This window comes from Geotrypetes seraphini, chromosome 9 (assembly GCF_902459505.1).
Source record: "Geotrypetes seraphini chromosome 9, aGeoSer1.1, whole genome shotgun sequence".
Lineage (NCBI taxonomy): Eukaryota > Metazoa > Chordata > Amphibia > Gymnophiona > Dermophiidae > Geotrypetes > Geotrypetes seraphini.
In genome coordinates, this window is record NC_047092.1 from 144,524,174 (window position 1) to 144,544,093 (window position 19,920).

Consider the following 19,920-nt stretch of genomic DNA (forward strand, 5'->3'; position numbering starts at 1 on the left):
GGTTCGACGGAAGATCTCAGTTTCGCCCTTATAGATTTACTAAGGGCTTCTTCAGAGCAGCAAATTGTTTAATAGCACTTCTACGAAGAGAACAAATAACCATCTTAATTTCAATTACATCATTTTGTAATAGCTTAAAACTTCTTGGTAAATATGTCCTAAGAAAGTGATTGAGAGTGTATTTTTCATAGAGCCTCTTTTCTCTATCAAGATCTCTTCTTTATGGAATTCAGTGTCAGCTGAACTAAGAAGTAGTATTACTGATTTTGTACTACAGTCTAAATTAAAAGCTTGGTTAGTTACACAACCATTCTAGAATCAGTATTAGTATTGGGCTAATTTACTGTTTTAACTACTGTCCTTTAATGGAATGGTTTTTCCTTTCTAATTTAGTCTTTTGTGGGAGATGTTTGTTTTATTTGAATATTTATTGTAAACTGCTTGGGACAGTGTTTCTGAAAAATAGTAGGAAATATAAACATGAGACATTCCTCTTTTGGCTCAAACTGAAAAGTTCTTCAATATGAATTTGGATTTTGGGTTTAATTATTCAGCTTTCTAGACCCAAGCTCAAGGCAAATTGCAATCAGGTTCATTGTGTGCCTTCTCTGGAAGAGAAATGTCTAATCTAAGGACCTCAATTACTAATAACTTAAGAATAGCCTTATTGGGTCTGACCAATGGTCCATCAAGCCCAGTTGCCCGATCTCACGGTGGCCAATCCAGGTCACTAGTACCTGGCCAAAACCAAAGGAGTAGCAAAATTCCAAACTACCAATCCAGGGCAAGAAGTGGCTTCCCGCATGTCTTTCTTCATAACAGACTATGGACTTTTCCTCCAGGAACTTGTCCAAACCTTTCTTAAAACCAGCTACGCTATCCGCTCTTACCACAACCTCTGGTAATACGTTCCATAGCTTAACTATTCTCAGAATGAAAAAAAAATTCCTCCTATTTGTTTTAAAACTTGTTGTAACTTCAAGTGTCCCCTAGTCTTTGTAATTTTTGACGGAGTGAAAAATCAATCCACTTGTACCCGTTCTACTCCACTCAGGATTTAGTAGACTTCAATCATATCTCCCCTCAGCCGTCTCTTTTCCAAGCTGAAGAGCCCTAACCGTTTTAGTCCTATACAGAATCAGGGCCTAGAAATCTACCCAATACTGATCTTAGTTTCCAATTGCTGGAGTTACTGTTGGAGCTCACTCCAGCCCATCCAAACCATCTCCTTTGCAGGATTCAGACTGTGAAAGTCTGCTCATTCAAATTCTAATTAGCAATCCTCTGTGTTCATCCCACACTTTTTTGAATTCCATCACGGTTTTCCTCGGGAGGGTATTCCAGGCATCCACCACCCTGTCCGTGAAAATGAATTTCCTAACATTATTCCTAAGTCTTTCACCCCTCACCCTCAATTTATGTCCTCTAGTTGTACCAATTTCCCTTCTCTGGAAAAGATTTGGTCCTATATTAATACCTTTCAAATATTTAAATGTCTGTATCATATCACCTCTGTCTCTCCTCTCCTCCAGAGTATACATGTTGAGGTCTTCTTGTCTCTTCTCGTACTTCTTTTGGTGCAAACCTCCTACCATTTTTTGTTGCTTTCCTCTGGACTGCTTCAAACCTTTTTATATCCTTGACCAGATATGGCTTCCAAAACTGAACACAATACTCCACGTGAGACCTCACCAATAACCTGTATAGCAACATCAGCACCTCCTTTCTTCTGCTAGTGATGCCTCTCTCTCTCTACAGCCTAGCATCCTTCTGTCTACAGCCACCATCTTGTCACACTACTTTGTCGTCTTCAGATCCTCAAACACTATCACCCCAAGGTCCCTCTCCACATCTGTGCATATCAACCTCTTCCCTCCCAGCACATACATCTCCCTCGGATTTCTACTCCCCAAATGCATCACTCTGCACTTCTTTGCATTACATTTTAGTTGCCAGACTTTTGCAGATCCTTTTTCATGTTTTCCACTCCCTCCGGGGTGTCCACTCTGTTACTAATCTTGGTATCATCCACAAAAAGACAAACCATTCCTTCTATCCCTTCGGCAATATCACTCACAAACATATTGAACAGAATTAATCCCAGTACCGATCCTTGAGGCACTCCACTACTTAGCTTTTCTTCCTCCGAGCAAATTCCATTAACCACCACTCTCTGATGACTGTCCATCAACCAATTTCTAATCCAGTTCACCACTTTGGGTTCTAACTTCAGCCAGTCAAGTTTGTTCAAGAGCCACCTATGAGTAACTGTGTCAAAGGCTTTGCTGAAATCTAAGTAAATTATATCTAATGCACTTCCTTGATCTAATTCTCTGGTCAATCAGTCAAAGAATTCAATCAGATTCGTTTGGTAATATTTACCTTTAGTAAAGCCATGTTGTCTTGGATCTTGTAACCCATTAGATTCTAGGAATTTCACTATCCTCTCCTTCAGCAACACTTCCATTATTTTTCCAGTAACCGGCCTGCAGTTTCCCACGTCATCTCTGCAACCACTTTTGTGAAGAGGAACCAAATCCACTTTTTTCCAATCCCACGGAATTATTCCCATCTCCAAGGATTTATTGAACAAATATTTAAGTGGAGCCTCTAGAACCTCTCTGAGCTCCCTCAGTATGCTAGGATGGATCCCATCCGGTCTATGGCTTTGACCACCTTCAATTTTCCAAGTTGTTCATAAACATTTTCATCCTTCTGGGTCCAGTGCAGGACTTCAATGGTTTTTAGAATAAACATTCTGCTTAGTGTTTGCCTGTGAGAGCAGTAGCTAAAAGCTGTGATATACACGTGAATGCAGACCTCCATCACATGTTTAGATACTGGACAGAAGACCAAGAGCTGTCTTGATAGGAAGGTGCTAATTTCTCCAGAGCACAAACCCAGTTTCAGCTTCCAAAGCGATTGTATTAAGGAAATCATTATTTTACTGACACTAAGAAATCATAGAGGAAATATTACTACCAATATTTTGTGAATCAGGTTGTACTATTTTGATGCTGTGTCACCCCACCTAAGAATAGGTGTGAACTTTAGTTCCTGAATCAAAGGAATAAGCTGTTCAGATTGCAGAAATCTGACTCTGTTTTGTTTTTCCTGTCTTCCTATTACCACAAGGGTGGGGTCAGTAGAAATTAATTCAGTATTTCATGGTACATTTGAAACTCAGCACTTGGCTTCATCTTCCAAATAAACTGGTTTGTGTGTTGTCAGTATTCCTGTAGGCTGCATAGGGTTCACACCTCCTGAACAAATCTTGTTATTGACTAGTAAACCTAAAAAAGCATTCAATGGTTGTGTGTGGAAATATTTTCTGATATATTCCACCTTCAAGTTTAAAGCTGATGTATAGTCTAGGGCAGTGTTCTTCAACCTTTTTACACCCGTGGACCGGCAGAAATAAAATAATTATTTTGTGGACCGGCAAACTACTAAGACCGAAATAAAAAACACATTTTTGCCCCGTCTCCGCAAGCTCGGTCCCCACAAACCATCTGATCCCATCTGCACAAGCCTCAGTTATGATTTTATATTGAACGTATTTTATTAAAGTATAAAAAGAAACAATATTCTGTACAATTGTCATTTTATAAATATAAATATTCAGAGCAAGGACCAAAAAACCCCCTGTCTCCCCTCCCCTTCACATATATCCCCTCTACTATCAAGAAAACTGAACAAGCCAAATTATTACAGAATGCTACACAGAAATATCATGCTAACAGAATACTGCAATCACACACGATAGGAATAGTGTTAGGCTTTGCAGTCCCCAGTTATGTCTCTAGCAGGATATATATTTCAAAATAGACATAAAATGATTTTTTTTCTACCTTTCGTGGTCTCTGCTTTCATCTTCTTTCCACTCTTCCTTCCAGCGTCTGCCCATTCCATCCACTGTCTGGCCTCTCCCCCTTCCATATGTATCTGACTTCTTTCTATGCCCCTCTCCCCTTTCCATCCAGCCTGTGCCTCCTCTCTCCTTTTTACATCATTCATTCCAGCTTCACTGCTTTCTTAATTTTTATCTCTCCTACACCAGATCTAGCATCTTTATCCCTCTCTCATTTCTCTGCTGACCCCCTTTCCAGCATCAATCTCTCTCTACTTTCTCATTCCTGTCTCTCCCCTTTCCCTCCTCCAATCTCCCTGCCAGCTGTTTCCTTCCTTTTTTTCCTTCTCCCTTCCCTCCTCCCACCTATCCAACAATAGCTCTCTTCCCATCCCTTTCCCTCTTCCCCTCCCAGCAGCATCTCTCTTTCTACCTCCCTCCAGGTGCAGTAGCAGCTCTCCTTTTATCTATCAGCTTCCCAGCCTCCAACAGTGGCTTCCTCTCCTTCCAGCAGCTCTCAGTACTTGCCTGCAGCAGTGATTTCCTTAGGCAGCCTTGGGTCCGTTGCCGCCTCTGAGGAAAGGGGAAGTTGCCAAAGTGAATCACTGCCCTGGAAGTACAGAACTGCTAGGAGAGGAGACAGCCACTGTTGAAGGCTCCCTGCACATTCGCGAACCCCCCCCCCCAAAAAAAAAAAAAACAGCTTTGCACCGCAGGCCCTGCCGCCCAAGACAAGCCGGAGGCCCCTACCCGCCGCATCCTGCACGTGGGCAGACTCTCAGCACAAACGCTGCTGATGGCCCCAATCGAAACGCTGACCTCCCCGCGCACGCTGACCATCTCCTCTCTGCCTGCACTTTCCCCGCGGCCCTCTTCGGCGACTCAGCCGGGGCAGCGATCAAGACAGGCTGCCCACGTCGGGACCTTCCCTCTCTTGAGTCCCGCCTATTTTGTTACAACTTCCTGTTTCCGTATAGGCGAGACTCACAGAGGGAATGCCCGACGTCGGCAGCCTGTCTTGATTGCCCGAGGCTTGGAGGAACAGAAGATTTCCGAACACCACCAGGGCAGAAAATTTAACGGCGTTCATCTCGCCAGTCCTGTGCGGACCGGCAGGAATTTTCTGCGGACTGGCACCGGTCCGCGGACCGGCGGTTGAAGAACTGTGGTCTAGGGTAGTGGTCTCAAACTCAAACCCTTTGCAGGGCCACATTTTGGATTTATAGGTACTTGGAGGGCCTCAGAAAAAAAAGAGTTAATGTCTTATTAAAGAAATGACAATTTTGCATGAGGTAAAACTCTTTATAGTTATAAATCTATCCTTTTGGCTAAGTCTTAATAATAATATTGTAATTTATAGCTAAAGAGACATATGATCATGAAACTTTTATTTTACTTTTGTGATTAAGATAAACATACCGAGGGCCTCAAAACAGTACCTGGTGGGCCGCGAGTTTGAGACCACCGGTCTAGGGGGAGATAAGACTTTAAGGGCTCGCGGCTGCCTGGTTTTAGAACTAGTCTTAACAGGACAGCCACTTGCAAGCTATCACAAGTCAAAACTCTGTATCAATTCTTAAATGTCTTATATAGTAAGATATTCATCATAAATAGTAAACAACTCTTAGGGCTCCTTTTACTAAGGTGCGCTAGCGTTTTTAGCGCATGCACAAAATTACCGCTTGCTAAACCCCACGCTACGCTTCTAGAATAACGCCAGCTCAATGCTGGCATTAAGGTCTAACGCGCGTGGCAATTTAGCGTGCGCTATTTTGCGCATTAAGGCCCTAACGCACCTTAGTAAAAGGAGCCCTTAGTGATAGCTGTACTTAGCTTTATGTGCAAACTTGGTAGCAGTGCTCGAGAGCAGTTTTAAATCTTGATTTTGCTCAACGGAGCGTCCCCGTTTCACTCTATTTAGAGCTTCTTCAGGAGAATCACAGCCCTGCTATTGACAAACTCTGTCGGACAAGAAGCCATGCATTAAAGGAAGAAAACCGGTAACTAATCTTGCTTGAGAATTCTATTTTGCAGAGATAAATGGCGCCAACCCTGTGATAGGAGAGCGCTACATATATGAATTTTCTAAATTTTCTGTCAAAAATAAATATCTCTGTCATACATCCATATTTTGAACATTATATACTAACCCAAGGAGAAATTCTTCCTCCTCAGATGAAGCGGCACTAACAGTTTTAGCTGCTAAGCCGCTGAAGCGTTTTAAATTACTCTATTCCATTTACGTAGTTGCACTATTTTGCAACTAGGTGATTACGTAGTTACGCAATTACGTAATTACGCAATCCTGTGACTAATACTCATGGACTGGATACTATCATGAATGGAATTTAAACTCTCAAAAAAATGTTTGCCACTTTATCATAGTGTTTAGACCCCATGGATGTATACTTTGAAGGCGATATATCTAGTGTTGTTCTGCCTGTAATAATTTTTCCCCCTATCCCTGCCTCTTATTGGATCCTGAACTCGGTCAATAATGGAACATTTCAGTTGTTCAAATGTGTGACCATACTGCATGCAATGGAAAACTATTGGTGCCTTCTTGCGTTGCAAATGCAAACAGGACTTGTGTTCTGTCATACGTATTTTAAACTGTCTGGTGGTTTTCCTTACATACAGTTTCGAACGAGGACAAATGATTATATAAACAGCATAGTCACTCTTGCAATTAGTCTGATGTTTCAAAAAAAATATGTTTTACAATCATAAGGGTTTACAAAAGACCCTCCTGTTATCGTAAGGGGACATATCTGGCAATTACCGCAAGTGGAATGATTTCCCATGACATTGTCTTGCTGACTGATCTTGTCCAGTTTCAAGCCGAAATACTCTTTCAAATTATGTGCTCTTGAAAATGCTACTCGTAATTTGGATTCCTTGAAACGTGGATTCATTTGGACAATCCTCCAGTGTTTATGTATGATAGAAGTTGTCTGATTATGGCGGTATAGAAGAATAAAGTTATTATTATTATTTGTGATTTCATGAGGAATGTTTATCCCTCTTCTACTGGTGTGCAAACAATTCTAATTTGCCTATTGTTTCTCAAGGGCGTGTTTGTCTCTGTCTAACTTATTAACATAGTAAATAGCTACAGATATAAAGACCTTATGGTTAATCCAAGCAATCAGAGTTGTACATGCCACTTTGTGCAGGTTACACCCAACCATGCCTTGTTTATAATGCTAAGATTATTTAAGTATTACTCTGATTCCACCCTCTTTTTGTGTAGGGATTCTCTGTGTTTGTCCCATATGTTTTTGAATTCTGCCACTGTTTATTTGTTTTGACACCTTTTGTCTCTATCACCTCCACTTAAAAGGGTATTCCAGGCATCCACCACCCTCCATAAAAACATAAGAAAGCCCAGTGTCCTGTTTCTAACAGTGGCCAACCCAGATCACAGGTACCTGTCAATATACCAAGGAGAGATCTACTATTGTTTCGGTTATAGCCCCCCAGCTCTGGAATAACCTACCAAATTATTTACGTGGTGAACCCTCATTAGAAAAATGTAAAAGTTTTTTAAAAAGTTTCCTATATAAAGATGCATTTGAGACATAGATAGGATAACTCGTTTACAATTAAAAATTTTATGCTCACTCCCTCCTGCCGGCAACCCCGCCGATCCCCCAAACCCCTGACATTCCCAGCACTACCACACCCACACACATCCAATTGGTAGGAGGAATGCCCATTTCCTTCTGCCACCAGCCCCATCAATCCTGCTACGGACAGTGTCCGGGGGTGCCTTTTATAGAATTTCCCCCTAAGTGCTAGTCTATAAATGTAGGTTAATTTAGAACGGTCACCATAACCTCCCTGTCACTCTGGATATTGCTGTGGCAAAGTGAACTTTCCTTCTTTGTGATTGTCTGATCTTCTTGTTCTGGTCCTGTGGCCTGTTTCATTTGTTTCTGCCCAGCTACAAAAACTTCTGTGTTGTTTTGTTTCTCTAGTACAGACTAGGGCACAGCATTAACCTGTCCCTGTGAGGCACGGTTTGACTTTAAATATTTCATTTTTGCCTTAGCCTCTTCTAATTGTTCATTTATAGCTAAAAAGGAATTTGTAGCTCGAACAATTTAGGTTCGTAGCTTGGATATAGCAATTTATGCCTCATCTAAGTCCTTGGTCAAATTATTGCACTGAGTGGCCAGGTCAGTATTTTCCTGTCTCATGCTAATGAGTCTCCTACATATGCCTTGGATGAAAAGGCACTTCCATTTGTTTGTTTTCTTTCTTAATTCTTGAGAATGAATAACCATTTGTTTTTGAATATTGTACCATGAGCTTTTTGGAAAATCACCTTCATATGTATCTCCCTTTCTCTCGAAATACAGTGCTTCCCTGCGAATTCAAGATCGGGTATCGTGGTCCCAGTCATTTTCTGACCGCGAACTGCTGACCAGGAGAGGACAGCTGGAGAGGCAGGAGAGGGCAGCCGGAGCACTGGCTAGTGAAGGAAATCACCCGCTGTATGCTCCGACCGCCTCTTCCTGTACTAAAGTCGGGCCTCACCAATCAGGAGCTGCTTTGACATGCAGCTCTTGATTGATAAGGCCCTACTTTAGTACAGGAAGAGGCGGTTGGAGCATACAGTGAGTGATTTCCTTCACTCGCCGGCGCTCCGGCTGCTCTCTCCTGCCTCTCCCGCTGCCCTCTCCGGTCTCCCCCACGAAAACCGTATTTGCGGTTTTTCAAGATTCGCAGGGGTTCCTGGAACGGAACCCCCGCAAATATCGGTGGAGTACTGTATTTCTATATAATAGCTATGAGTTCTTTAAAATCAAAATGCAAACCACATGGCATCAGGCACAGGTAAAAATAAAAAAAATCAAGGATTAATGCAGAGAATTTTGATAAGGAAAATTTCTAAAACTCACAATACATAGGTATTACTTGAACTACCAGTACGCAGAGACTGTCCACTAAACTGAATCATCCAGTCTAAAATCAAAATTTTGATTCCTTTCTTACGGTCTATAACCAATCTTCAATCAAAACTGCACAAGGACTTGAGTGTAAAATACCATCTCTCATTTTGTCTATGCAGCATATAATCATACCTAGTGTACAGTGTATACAAGAAAAATTAAATTCTACTTATCTACTGGAACTTTAAAGCCTCCTGGATGGACCAAAACAAGCCCCCAAAATGTGAGGTTTTGCAGGGGGGTGCAGCAGACAAGCCCCCCCCCCCCATATGTAAGGTCGTGTCCCTATAATCCACTATAGGTACTGGGTTCAGTACCCTCAGGAGTTTCAGCAGGAAGTGAAATTAATGACAATGATAGCCAAAAGTGGTTGCATAAAGAATATATTGTGCAGAATCAAGCTTAATATAACAGAGATGCAATGCTTATAAGATAGATGCATCAAAAATATGTTTGGTACTAAAGTACAGAAAAATATTCTATTATAGAGATAGAAATAGGCTTTACAAATACAGAGTAGGTTTAGAGACTGCCACTGTGTGTGTAAATGAGAGAGAAAGGACAGTTTACCTGCATGAATGTGTATGTCTGTCTTTGGTCTGAATGATGGGTGTGAGAATTCAGCAAGGGAGGAGGAAGTCAGAGGGTCCAAAGAAAAAGAGGAAGGGGGTGATGAGAAGAAGCTTTTATAGGTTGGAATCTTAGGGCTAGATTCACAAAGCAAACTGCGGCAGCGAAAAGGGCGAACAGAATGCTAGGAATGATTAAGAAGGGGATCACGAACAGATCGGAGAAGGTTATCATGCCGCTGTACCACGCCATGGTATGCCCTCACCTGGAATACTGGGTCCAGCACTGGTCACCGTACATGAAGAAGGACACGGTACTACTGGAAAGGGTCCAGAGAAGAGCGACTAAAATGGTTAAGGGGCTGGAGGAGTTGCCGTACAGTGCGAGATTAGAGAAACTGGGCCTCTTCTCCCTTGAAAAGAGGAGACTGAGAGGGGACATGATTGAAACATTCAAGATAATGAAGGGAATAGACTTAGTAGATAAAACAGGTTGTTCACCCTCTCCAAGGTAGAGAGAACGAGAGGACACTCTAAAGTTAAAAGGGGGTAGATTGCATACAAACGTAAGGAAGTTCATTTTCACCCAGAGAGTGGTAGAAAACTGGAACGCTCTTTCGGAGGCTGTTATAGGGGAAAACACCCTCCAGGGATTCAAGACAAAGTTAGACAAGTTCCTGCTGAATCAGAACGTATGCAGGTAAGGTAGTCTCAGTTAGGGCACTGGTCTTTGACCTATGGGCCGCTGCGTGAGCAGGCTGCTGGGCACGATGGACCACTGGTCTGACCCAGCAGTGACAATTCTTATGTACCAATCAGTTTGCAACCCCATTGCGACCAGATTTCCCTCCTGCACTATTCACTAACCTCTCCTGCGATCCGCTTCGAATCCGTGCATGCAAATGAGGGGAAATGCATGAAAAGTAGGCAGGGACGCGATTCACCAAACAAATTTGGGACACCGATTTGGTTGGCCGATCAAGAATAGAAGCAACTGCTGGGGACCAGTCGCACACATCTCTGCCGACTCTCCTGCTCAATTGCTGCCCTGCACTCTGCCCCCGGAGTTTTTTTCCCTGCCCTGCTTTCTCCCCTGGTCAGTTAGTAATAACGCTTATGCCTTTCATCTGCGGAGATCCATGCACAGATAATACTTGTGAGTTTACAGAGAAAAGCCGAGGCGTCATACAAAAATTACTGTGTCCAAAGCCTAAACCCTGCATCGTCCGAGCCTGAGCGCACAGGCTGCTCAATTGAGCTCAGGGCCCTTACAAGTAAGTGAAGTGAGGTCGCAGCTCAGGGCTCAGGTCATTTGTACTGCTCTGCCAGCCCTATAACTGGGACGTGTTTCTTAGCTGTTTTTAAAGCAGGATTAATTGCTGGAAGTGCACAATGGCATGTCTTTCAGTGCTTATTGGGCAAGCTGACATGTCCTCTCTGCTCCCCCTGGCTCTGCCGCCTTCCCTGCAGTACGAGCCTGCGGGTTTAAAGCGGGGCTGCATGCCACAGTGCAACCTCGCTTTAAACCCATGGGCTCGCACTGCAGGGAAGGCGGCAGAGAGCAGGAGAGTCTGGGCGGAAGAGTAGGGCTTGGAAGGGGACAGCAGGACAGTAAAGTAAAGTTAAAAAAAAGTCGCGGCTGGACGGGTCTAGATGCATACACAGACCATCTACAGATGGTCTGCGCATGCGTTGGGATCGCAGACCTGCGATCCGTGCCGGCAGATGGGGGCATTCTTCCGATCGCCCCCATCTGCATATTAGAGTTTAGGGAATTCATCAGGCAGGTTCATGAATCTTGCCCTTATTCTACAAAATAGAATCTATTGTGGTTAAGTGCCCATATCTTTCTGTAAACTGTTTGAAACAATGGTAAATAAGATGTGTGGGGTGTCAAAGACTGGAAGAAAAAAGAAGTGACTGTCCCTCATGGACTAGAGTTTCTGCTTTTCTAGTATCCCTCTGTGACAATGGCTTTTGATGGACACTAACTAGAGAAATGCGGCTGGGGCCATTCTCTTCCCTAAGCACCGGACCTTAGCACATCTGTTGAACCTCAGTGCTGTGCCAAGGTCTTTTGTTACTCTTAAGCACTGATAATTTAGATGTAATTTAGGGCATTCCCCCAAGATCAGATATGTTTGATATAAGCTCCCATAGGCCTTTGCTGACATTGGTTAGGCCAACAGAAAATGATGACAGTTATCAGACAGTGCCCAATGGCACTTAGCACTAATTTTTATAGGCACCCAATTTGAGCACTATTGAAAACTAGTTATGTTTTGACATGCCAGTCTGCTCAGGGAAAAAATATGGGTTAAAAGTCACACAAATTGCTGTTCAGGACCTGTTTCAACATTCAGATACTTGAAGATTCTTTTCTCAATATAGAGAAAATTATTCTTTTACCTGTTACTTTATGAGATTTTAGCATCATTACAATTAAGTAAATGTAGCCTCGGAGTACATTGTGGGCAGATTCCAGGGCAGGGACTGGTACTTTACACACCTTACCTCTGGGGCTGTGTTGAAAGGGAAGAGGGGGAGGGAAGAGAGAGAATTGCTCTCCGAGTTTCTCTCTGCAGCCTTGTGTAGCAACAGAAGCTTGAGGTATGCAACTTCATAGGATTAATTGATCTCTCTTGACTTTTTCTGGAAGGTGGAGAGCTGCTATGCAGCCTGTTTCCTACATACTTCTTAGGAATCTGTGTGACCCCCTCATGCAGGTGCTAATGCAGAAACCCGGCCGAGTTGGGTCATTGCTGCAATATAGACCTTGGTGACATTTTTTGGCTGTCCTTCCTTCCTTTTGGCCACCTCTGCTGTCTTAGTACTGCTGGTGATTTGCAGAGGATATCTTCCTTCTGTGTTCTACTATTTAGGAAGTGCCATGGTGTTCAGGGAGAGGAGATCAGTGTTATCTGTATAGCAGCAATTTTTTTACTCTGCTGCCTGGATAACCAGGTAGTGGCAGCCACTCATTGCACTACCTGGATATTCAGCACAGCTTTCAATCCTGAACCTTACTCCTCTGCCCTCCAACCCAGCTCACTGATTAACTGTTCCCCTTATCCTGTTTGTCTGTCTTGCCTGTTTAGATTGTAAGCTCTTTTGAGCAGAGACTGTCTTCTTTGTGACTCTGTACAGTGATGCGTACGTCTGGTAGCGCTATAGAAACAATTAATAGTAGTAGGAGTAGTGTGAAGAGTTTCAGTCTTTGGGAAGCAGAGCTGAGATTGTGATGTCATAATGCCTCATTCCACCAATAAGAGCCAACCTCATCAGTGATGTCACAATGGCTTTATTATCCTGTACTTCCCTCTGTCCTCCAACCCAGCCAGCATCCAGTATACATGACATCCTGTTTGTCTGTCTTGCCTGTTTAGATTGCAAGCTCTTTCAAGCAGGGACTGTTTTCTTGCTCTTTGTGACTGTGCAGTGCTGCGTGCGTCTGGTAGCGCTACAGAAATAATTAATGGTAGTAGCCAGTATTTGGGACTGTTGCTGAACATCCAGATACTCATTTCAGGACAGCTAGCATTTTAACGAAACGCCAACCACCACTGGCTCAATATCGAACCCAAAAAAGCAACCGGGTAGCTGATCCACAAGACACAATGTAGTAAAAAAAAAAAAAAAAAAAAAAAAGAAGCAGATCAGTTGGAAAAACCTTTATTAAAGAACTACACTTAAAATAAACAGTAGCCTGAAACGGCCATGTTTCACCCCCTCCAGGGGCTGCATCAGGGGCTATAAGAACCACTTGGTGTATGAATGAGATGTCACCTAAGTGATATATTCAAACTTCTGTGTAGTAGTAGCTGCAGCAGCAGCAACATGCAGTCCGTTAAAGGTACAGGACTGCATGCTGCTCCTGCTGCAGCTACTACTACACAGAAGTTTAAATCTAACACTTAGGTGACATCTCATTCATACACCAAGTGGTTCTTATAGCCCCTGATGCAGCCCCTGGAGGGGGTGAAACATGGCCGTTTCAGGCTACTGCTTATTTTAAATGTACAGTACTTCCTTAATAAATATCTGTTTAAAGAACTTTCCCAACTGATCTGCTTCTTTAAAAATAAAAATCTAAATATGGAGCCCTTCAGCTCTTCATTCCCAGGACATATAGACATCTTGTTCCTCTTGTTTCCAATGGCCAGAACTTAAGCAGCAGCCCTCTCTCTGGCAGACTCACTGACAGGCCGATGCTCAGAACCTAACGCTGGTGCTAGAGGCGATTAACACTGGACTAGCGCCAGTGTTAGTGTGCTCAGAATGTTCAGAAGGCACTAGCGCAGGGAACAGCGTGAGAGCTAAAGATCAGCGCAAATAACATGCAGATCCTTTGTAAATAAGGCCTTAGTTAGTCTCTCCTAATGCTCAGAAACAGCGCACAAGCTGGACTTTGCTTTTGCCCCTGCTCAGAGCTTGCGTTAGGGTATCTGAACTTGGGTTTCTCAATAGGTCATTCAAATCCTGCCCAGCTATTCTTCTCAGCTCTTTTATTCCCTCAGTTATTTACAGCACTAGCAGTATGTTTGACTGGAAAGCACGCTTTCCAGGAGACCAGCCCACCTCTCTTCCGTCCAGACATTTGCACTGAGCAGTAAAGTGCATATGCACAGGGAGAAAAATAACTTCCTAATGCTTACCATTAACCGCGTGCATAAAATTTGCATGTTGTTAGTGTTTAGCATTAGGAAGTTATTTTCCTGCGCTGTTCCTGAGATGTTTTGTGGTTCTCTACTGGAGTTCTGAGCATTGGCCTGTCGGTCATATCTCAGGCTTCTCCAGACTTTCTCAGGGACCTGTTGGGGAAAGATCCTGAACTTGGCAGATGCTTCCTTTCCTGACTCTTGATTACCCTAGCCCTCAGGATTCTCCCTTAAGCTCCAACTCCTCTATCTTCACCTCCATTTCCTAATGCTATATACTGACAGCCTTGTCAGTGATAACAGAGGATAATTTTATAAAGGGTTTTTTTTTTTTGTTTTTTTTTACCATGTGTAAAGCATGAGTCACAAACACAAACAGACTTTCATAAAATTGGTCTTGAGTATATCTGCATAAAAAGTAGGCAAACCTCAACTTAGTACTTACTTTAATGCGATCTGCAGGGACGTACTTTGGGAAGAGTTGGGGCAGAGTTGTGATGTACATGAATTTTATAGAATTGTTTGTGCTGCTCAAAGTGCAATCATACAGATTTAAATTAGCACATGAACATGTGTATTCTATTGGGGGCCACTTTATGAGCCTATTTTATAAAAGGCAAATAGGTGCCTATGTTACCTTTATAAAATAAGTACCTTATTGAATTTTTCTTATACAGTACTTAATTATAAAATTAGTCCTCTTAAGGGTAATTCAGTGACCTTGTCATATAAATATAGAGATTATCTGTGCATATCCAGCATTGACTCATCCTGCCCCCTCTGATAACTTCCTGTCAGGGTGGTATAGGAAAACACTGAAGTTTAGGGCCTAGCACTATAGGTGACAAGGTAAGTGTGACACACCTCAAAACTCAGCACCCTCTTATTGTGCTTAGACCTGGCTTACCATGTTCTGTTGGTCCTGCCTTAGCTTGAACAGATAAACCTTCCTCTGTATAGGGCAGCGGTCTCAAACACGCAGCCCACGGGCTGCATGCATCCCCCCAGGGACTATTTTGCAGCCCGCGATCTGTCCTCTCCACTTCACAAGTTTTCCCATCGTGGAGAGGACAATCGCGTACAGACCACAAGTGCTGTAAATGACTTGCGTCGGAGGGAATGTCAGCAAACGGCCTCCTGGTGGCGCTGTGCTTCTCCCAGTCTCAGCCTCCTTCTGCCCGCTTTGGCTTGCGTCTCTAGGCGGCATTAGCGGCTGCCAGGTTGCGCTGTGCATCTCGCAATCTCAGCCTCCCTACGCTCCCTCTCAGCCCGGATCCGGAGCGCATGGCTCACTCTGCCCTGCAGCACAGCTCACTCTGCCCTGCAGCTCACCCACAAGCACCGGAACCAAGCAACGAGGCATCCCAAGCTGTGGTGGCGGTTGCAGTGTAGCGCTGTAGGCCTTTGGCAAGTATTTGAAAAATGTGCTTCTTTGGAAATTGCAATTTTTTTAACCCCCTATGATTTCTCCTATAGTGGTGTTTCTTCACATAGGCTTTGATTTATTACAATTGTCTGTCACACAGAAATTTTTTTTGATTCCCCCCCCCTATGATTTCTCCTGTGGTGGTGTTTCTTCACATTGGCCTATGTCCGTGGTCGGCAAACGCGGCTCTTTAGCCACTTGAGTGCGGCTCGTGGCTTGCCTAAAGCAGGGGTCCTCAACATGCTTCCCTTCTTACTGCCCTCCCCCAAGTCACCGCCATTGGGGAACAGGCTGCCACCACAGCCGGTGAATAGGCTACCACCGCCACCATCGGGGAATAGGCTAACACCGCCACAATCAAGGAACAGGCTGGCACTGAGTTCTTAGCTCTCCCTACTTATCTTCCCCAGCGCAGAGCCGACCAATTCTCAGCACCCGAAGTCAATTCTAACGTCAGAGAGGAAGTTTTGGGCCAGCCAATCACTGCCTGGCTGGCCCAGAACTTCCTCTCCGATATTAGAATTGATGTCAGGTGGCGAGAATTGGTCAGCCCCGTGCTGGGGAAGATAAGTAGGGAGAACTAAGAACTCAGCGCCGGCCTGTTATCCAACGGTGGCTTGGGGACGGGGAGGGAGAAACAAAGAAAGAAAGGGGGGGACAGGGAGACAGAAAGAAAGAAGGGAGAAAGAAAGAAAGGGCATGGAGAAAGAAAAAAAGAAAGAAAGGGGGCACGGAGAGAGAGAGAAAGACAGACATATAGAAAGACAGGGGGCATGGAGAGAGAGAGGGAAAGAAAGAAGAGGGCAGGGTGAAAGAAATAAAAAGTTGGGGGAAGGAAGGAGACAGATGCCAGACCAGGGGAAAGGAAAGAAGGAGGAGGGAGAGAAAGGAAAGAAAGAGATGTCAGACCATGGAAATAGGGACGGAAGAAGGGAGAGATAGAAGGGAAGGTAAGACATGGAAATGTAAATTTTTTATTAAGATATGTAGGGGTCCTTTTATTAAGGTATGCTAACTGATTTAGCACACACTGAATGTGAACCTTAATAAAAGGACCCCTTAGTCTTAGTAGAAGTATAGGGTTACAACCTCTCCAACCCCAGGCCGGCTCTGTGATGTAATCAACATAAATAAAAAATACTTTTCCTCTCTCTTTTGAGTCCTCGTTCATGCTTGCTGTCTAACACCAGTTCTGATAGGATACACACTTCAAATCTGACATATTGTAATTACAAAACAGAAAATAAAATTATTTTTTCTACCTTTTGTTGTCTAGTCATTATTCAAATCATGTTGGTCCCAGGCTCTGGATGTTTTCTGACAACTCACTTGCCAGGGTCTCCTTCTTTCTTCATGCTAACCATCCATCTTCCATCTCTTTCCTCCCCTTCCGTTTCCCTTCCCTCCCCCTGAGGTCTGGCATCTTTCCTTTTGGCCCGAGATGTGGCCCTCTGTTCCTTCCCTCCCTCCAGCCTGGCTTCCCGGTCTCACATTAAAGCAGCCTGCAGAGGATCGCCGGTCGGCCTCTGCTGTACGTTTCCTCTACCGCAGTCCCGCCCCTCCTCTGACATACAGGACCATGGCAGAGGGAATGTACTGTGCAGGCTACGGCAGCCTGCTAGGATTGCTACAGCCGACCGGCAATCCTCTGCAGGCTGCTTTAATGTGGGACCGGGAAGCCAGGATGGAGGGAGGGAAAGAACTTTGGGCCAAATCTCGGGCCAAATTTCATTACCCTGCGGGCCAAATTTGGCCTGCAGGCCTGAGTTTGACACCCCAGGCCTAGAAGGTGTCTGAGATGAGGAAATAGTATGAAACTGAGCTTAGAGGGTAAGATGTCAATCTCTTATGTTAGGATTGGTGCAGCGACACTGTCTGTGGCAGGTGCTAAGCTTTGGAATGCGTTGCCTGGATGAATTTTAAGAAAATGCTGAAAAATCAATTGTTTATTAGTGCTTTCCTGTGTTAGTTTTTTTTGTTTTTTTTTAATGAGAGCTGTTTTGCAATTGTGTCCGCATGTAGTGTTTTACTTGTTATGATCGTAATCTTTGTAAACCGTATAGTTAATATATGGTATATAAATTTTTAAATAAATATTGAAAGCAATGGAAGTAAAACCTGGATGTCTCAATTCATCCTTTTTTTTGGTCTAGAGCAGGGATCTCAAAGTCCCTCCTTGAGGGCCGCAATCCAGTCGGGTTTTCAGGATTTCCCCAATGAATATGCATTGAAAGCAGTGCATGCACATAGATCTCATGCATATTCATTGGGGAAATCCTGAAAACCCAACTGGATTGCGGCCCTCAAGGAGGGACTTTGAGACCCCTGGTCTAGAGCCACATGATAACCCTACCTCTGTATCCATCATATGAAAAAAATAGATAGCTCTCAGACTATTTTGCCTGCCAAAACTTCAGACCTCAAAACAGCACATGTATCTTTCACCCTACTTGATATGACAAGTTGTCAGTACGTCTTAAATTTTTCTTGCAGTTAATATCCATTTTTTTTTTAAATCCTAGCTTTTGAAAACAGCAGACCTTCTTCCAAGTGAAAACTATATTCTTAGCTGCCACCCCCATGGCATTATGAGCATAGGAGCTCTCTGCAATTTTGGAATAGACAGAAGAGGATTTTCCAAAGTGTTTCCAGGACTGAAGCCCTATCTCACGACTTTAAATGGCAATTTTCGTGTTCCTTTATTCAGGGATTATGTATTGGCAGTAGGTAAGCCTGCCATTAATTTGGTAGCCTAACAAAGCTGTTACCATGCTATTGAAAATAAAACAGTGGCATCAGCAGCAAGGTCTCTTGAAGGGTAATTTTATAAATGATTCTCTTACATAAAATAGTTCTATAAAATTAGAACATACCTAAAGCACAAGCTGGCACATACTTAAAACAGTAAGCATGCTTAGAGGCAGAGTTTCATCAGTGTCACATTTTAGATGCATTTTATAAAGTACACACAAACATTTGCTCTTGCTTTTAATTTAGGCACAATTACTGCAGGATTTCTGCTTATATTTTATAAAGATATAGGCAACCTGTTATAAAATTATTCTCTTTGAAGTCTTGTTTGTATAAATAATCTGGTCATATTCAGTTGGAGGTGGTCAGTGTTTGGGGTTTTTTTTAAACACTGGCTGTCGCTGGCTAAATTAGCTCTGGATATTCAATGCTGGGACACGTGTATAAGATACTTATATGGGTCCTGGTTGAATATTAACCAGGACCCACACACGTGGAGTCTACAGATTCCTAAGTTCATCAAACCTAGCCTGCCCCACCTCCCAGCAGCAGTTCTGCTGCCTTCTGCTCCTCAAAGCAGTTATAGTCAATGACAGTGCAAACACAACTGACAAAATAGAACTGTATAACTTTGGTTGCTTAGCTATGTGGGTGCCAGCACGGAATACTGACTGGCACCTGCATAGCTATCAGTCAGACTTAGGGCTACCATATTTGTTAAGCCAAAAAAGTAGGACACCTGACCTGACCCCGCTCCTGGTCTTGCCCATGTCCCACTCCTACCCTAGGGAAAACCAAAAAAACTCTGTGGAGTGACTTTATTTGAAAGTGTCAAAGTTCCAAAGGTACACTGAAATCATCCACATAAAATAATTTCATCCACATAAAAATCTTAAAGGCTCACCACACAATTGTTTCCCACGTATTCACCTTTATAGGACCCCCAGAGACCCCTGAAGAAGACTTTTTGTCGAAACGCGGACCGTGTTGGGTCCTGTATCCCCAGCGGACTAAGTCCTTTAAGGCTCTTATGTGGATGATTTATTTTTATGTGGATGGAATTATTTTATGTGGATGATTTCAGTGTACCTTTGGAACTTTGACACTTTCAAATAAAGTCCATTTAGGAACATCGTCACTCCACAGAGTTTTTTTGGTTTTCTCTGGATTTTCTTCTTTGTGGATATTTTGGGGTCAATTCCTTTTGGTTTTTCCACTCCTACCCTACTCACAGAGCTCTACCCTGCCCCTCAATTCCACTACTCGCCCCTAAACTACCCCATCCACCCTATAATTAATGCCAATTTAAGTTTGGACATAACTGACAATACTCCATAACTTGCAACTTTTGTGTGCTAAGCATAAAACTGTGTACTCAAGTTTATAGCATTAGGGGGATTGTGTTTACTTATCCAGCAGAGGTAATCAAGCGACCCTGTTACATCTCCAAATGTATGACAGATTATGTTTAAGTGTTGTCAGATTATAATTAATTAGCCCTTCTGTGAAGAAAAGACTTATATAGTAGTAACCCAGGTATAAGATGTTGCATTTTTACACTTCTCCCTCTGTATTCACTGTGACGGGGGATTAACAGAACCGCAAATACAGAAAAACCGCGAATAACTTTTTCATATGTTATTCGCTGTTTTCTATTAAAAACCATCATGAATGTGGTGAAACTGCGAATAACATGGTGGGAGACCTG

General features: G+C 43.2%; 1 protein-coding gene across 1 annotated transcript in view; it reads left to right on the plus strand.

Annotated features, from left to right (window-relative positions):
• Positions 1 to 19,920, plus strand: part of LOC117366878 (diacylglycerol O-acyltransferase 2-like) — a 97,292-nt gene that overhangs the window by 45,485 nt on the left and 31,887 nt on the right. Inside the window, exon 6 of the mRNA XM_033958848.1 lies at positions 17,984 to 18,188. Coding sequence (XP_033814739.1) covers positions 17,984 to 18,188 — 205 coding nt within the window. The remainder of the gene's footprint in view (positions 1 to 17,983; positions 18,189 to 19,920) is intronic.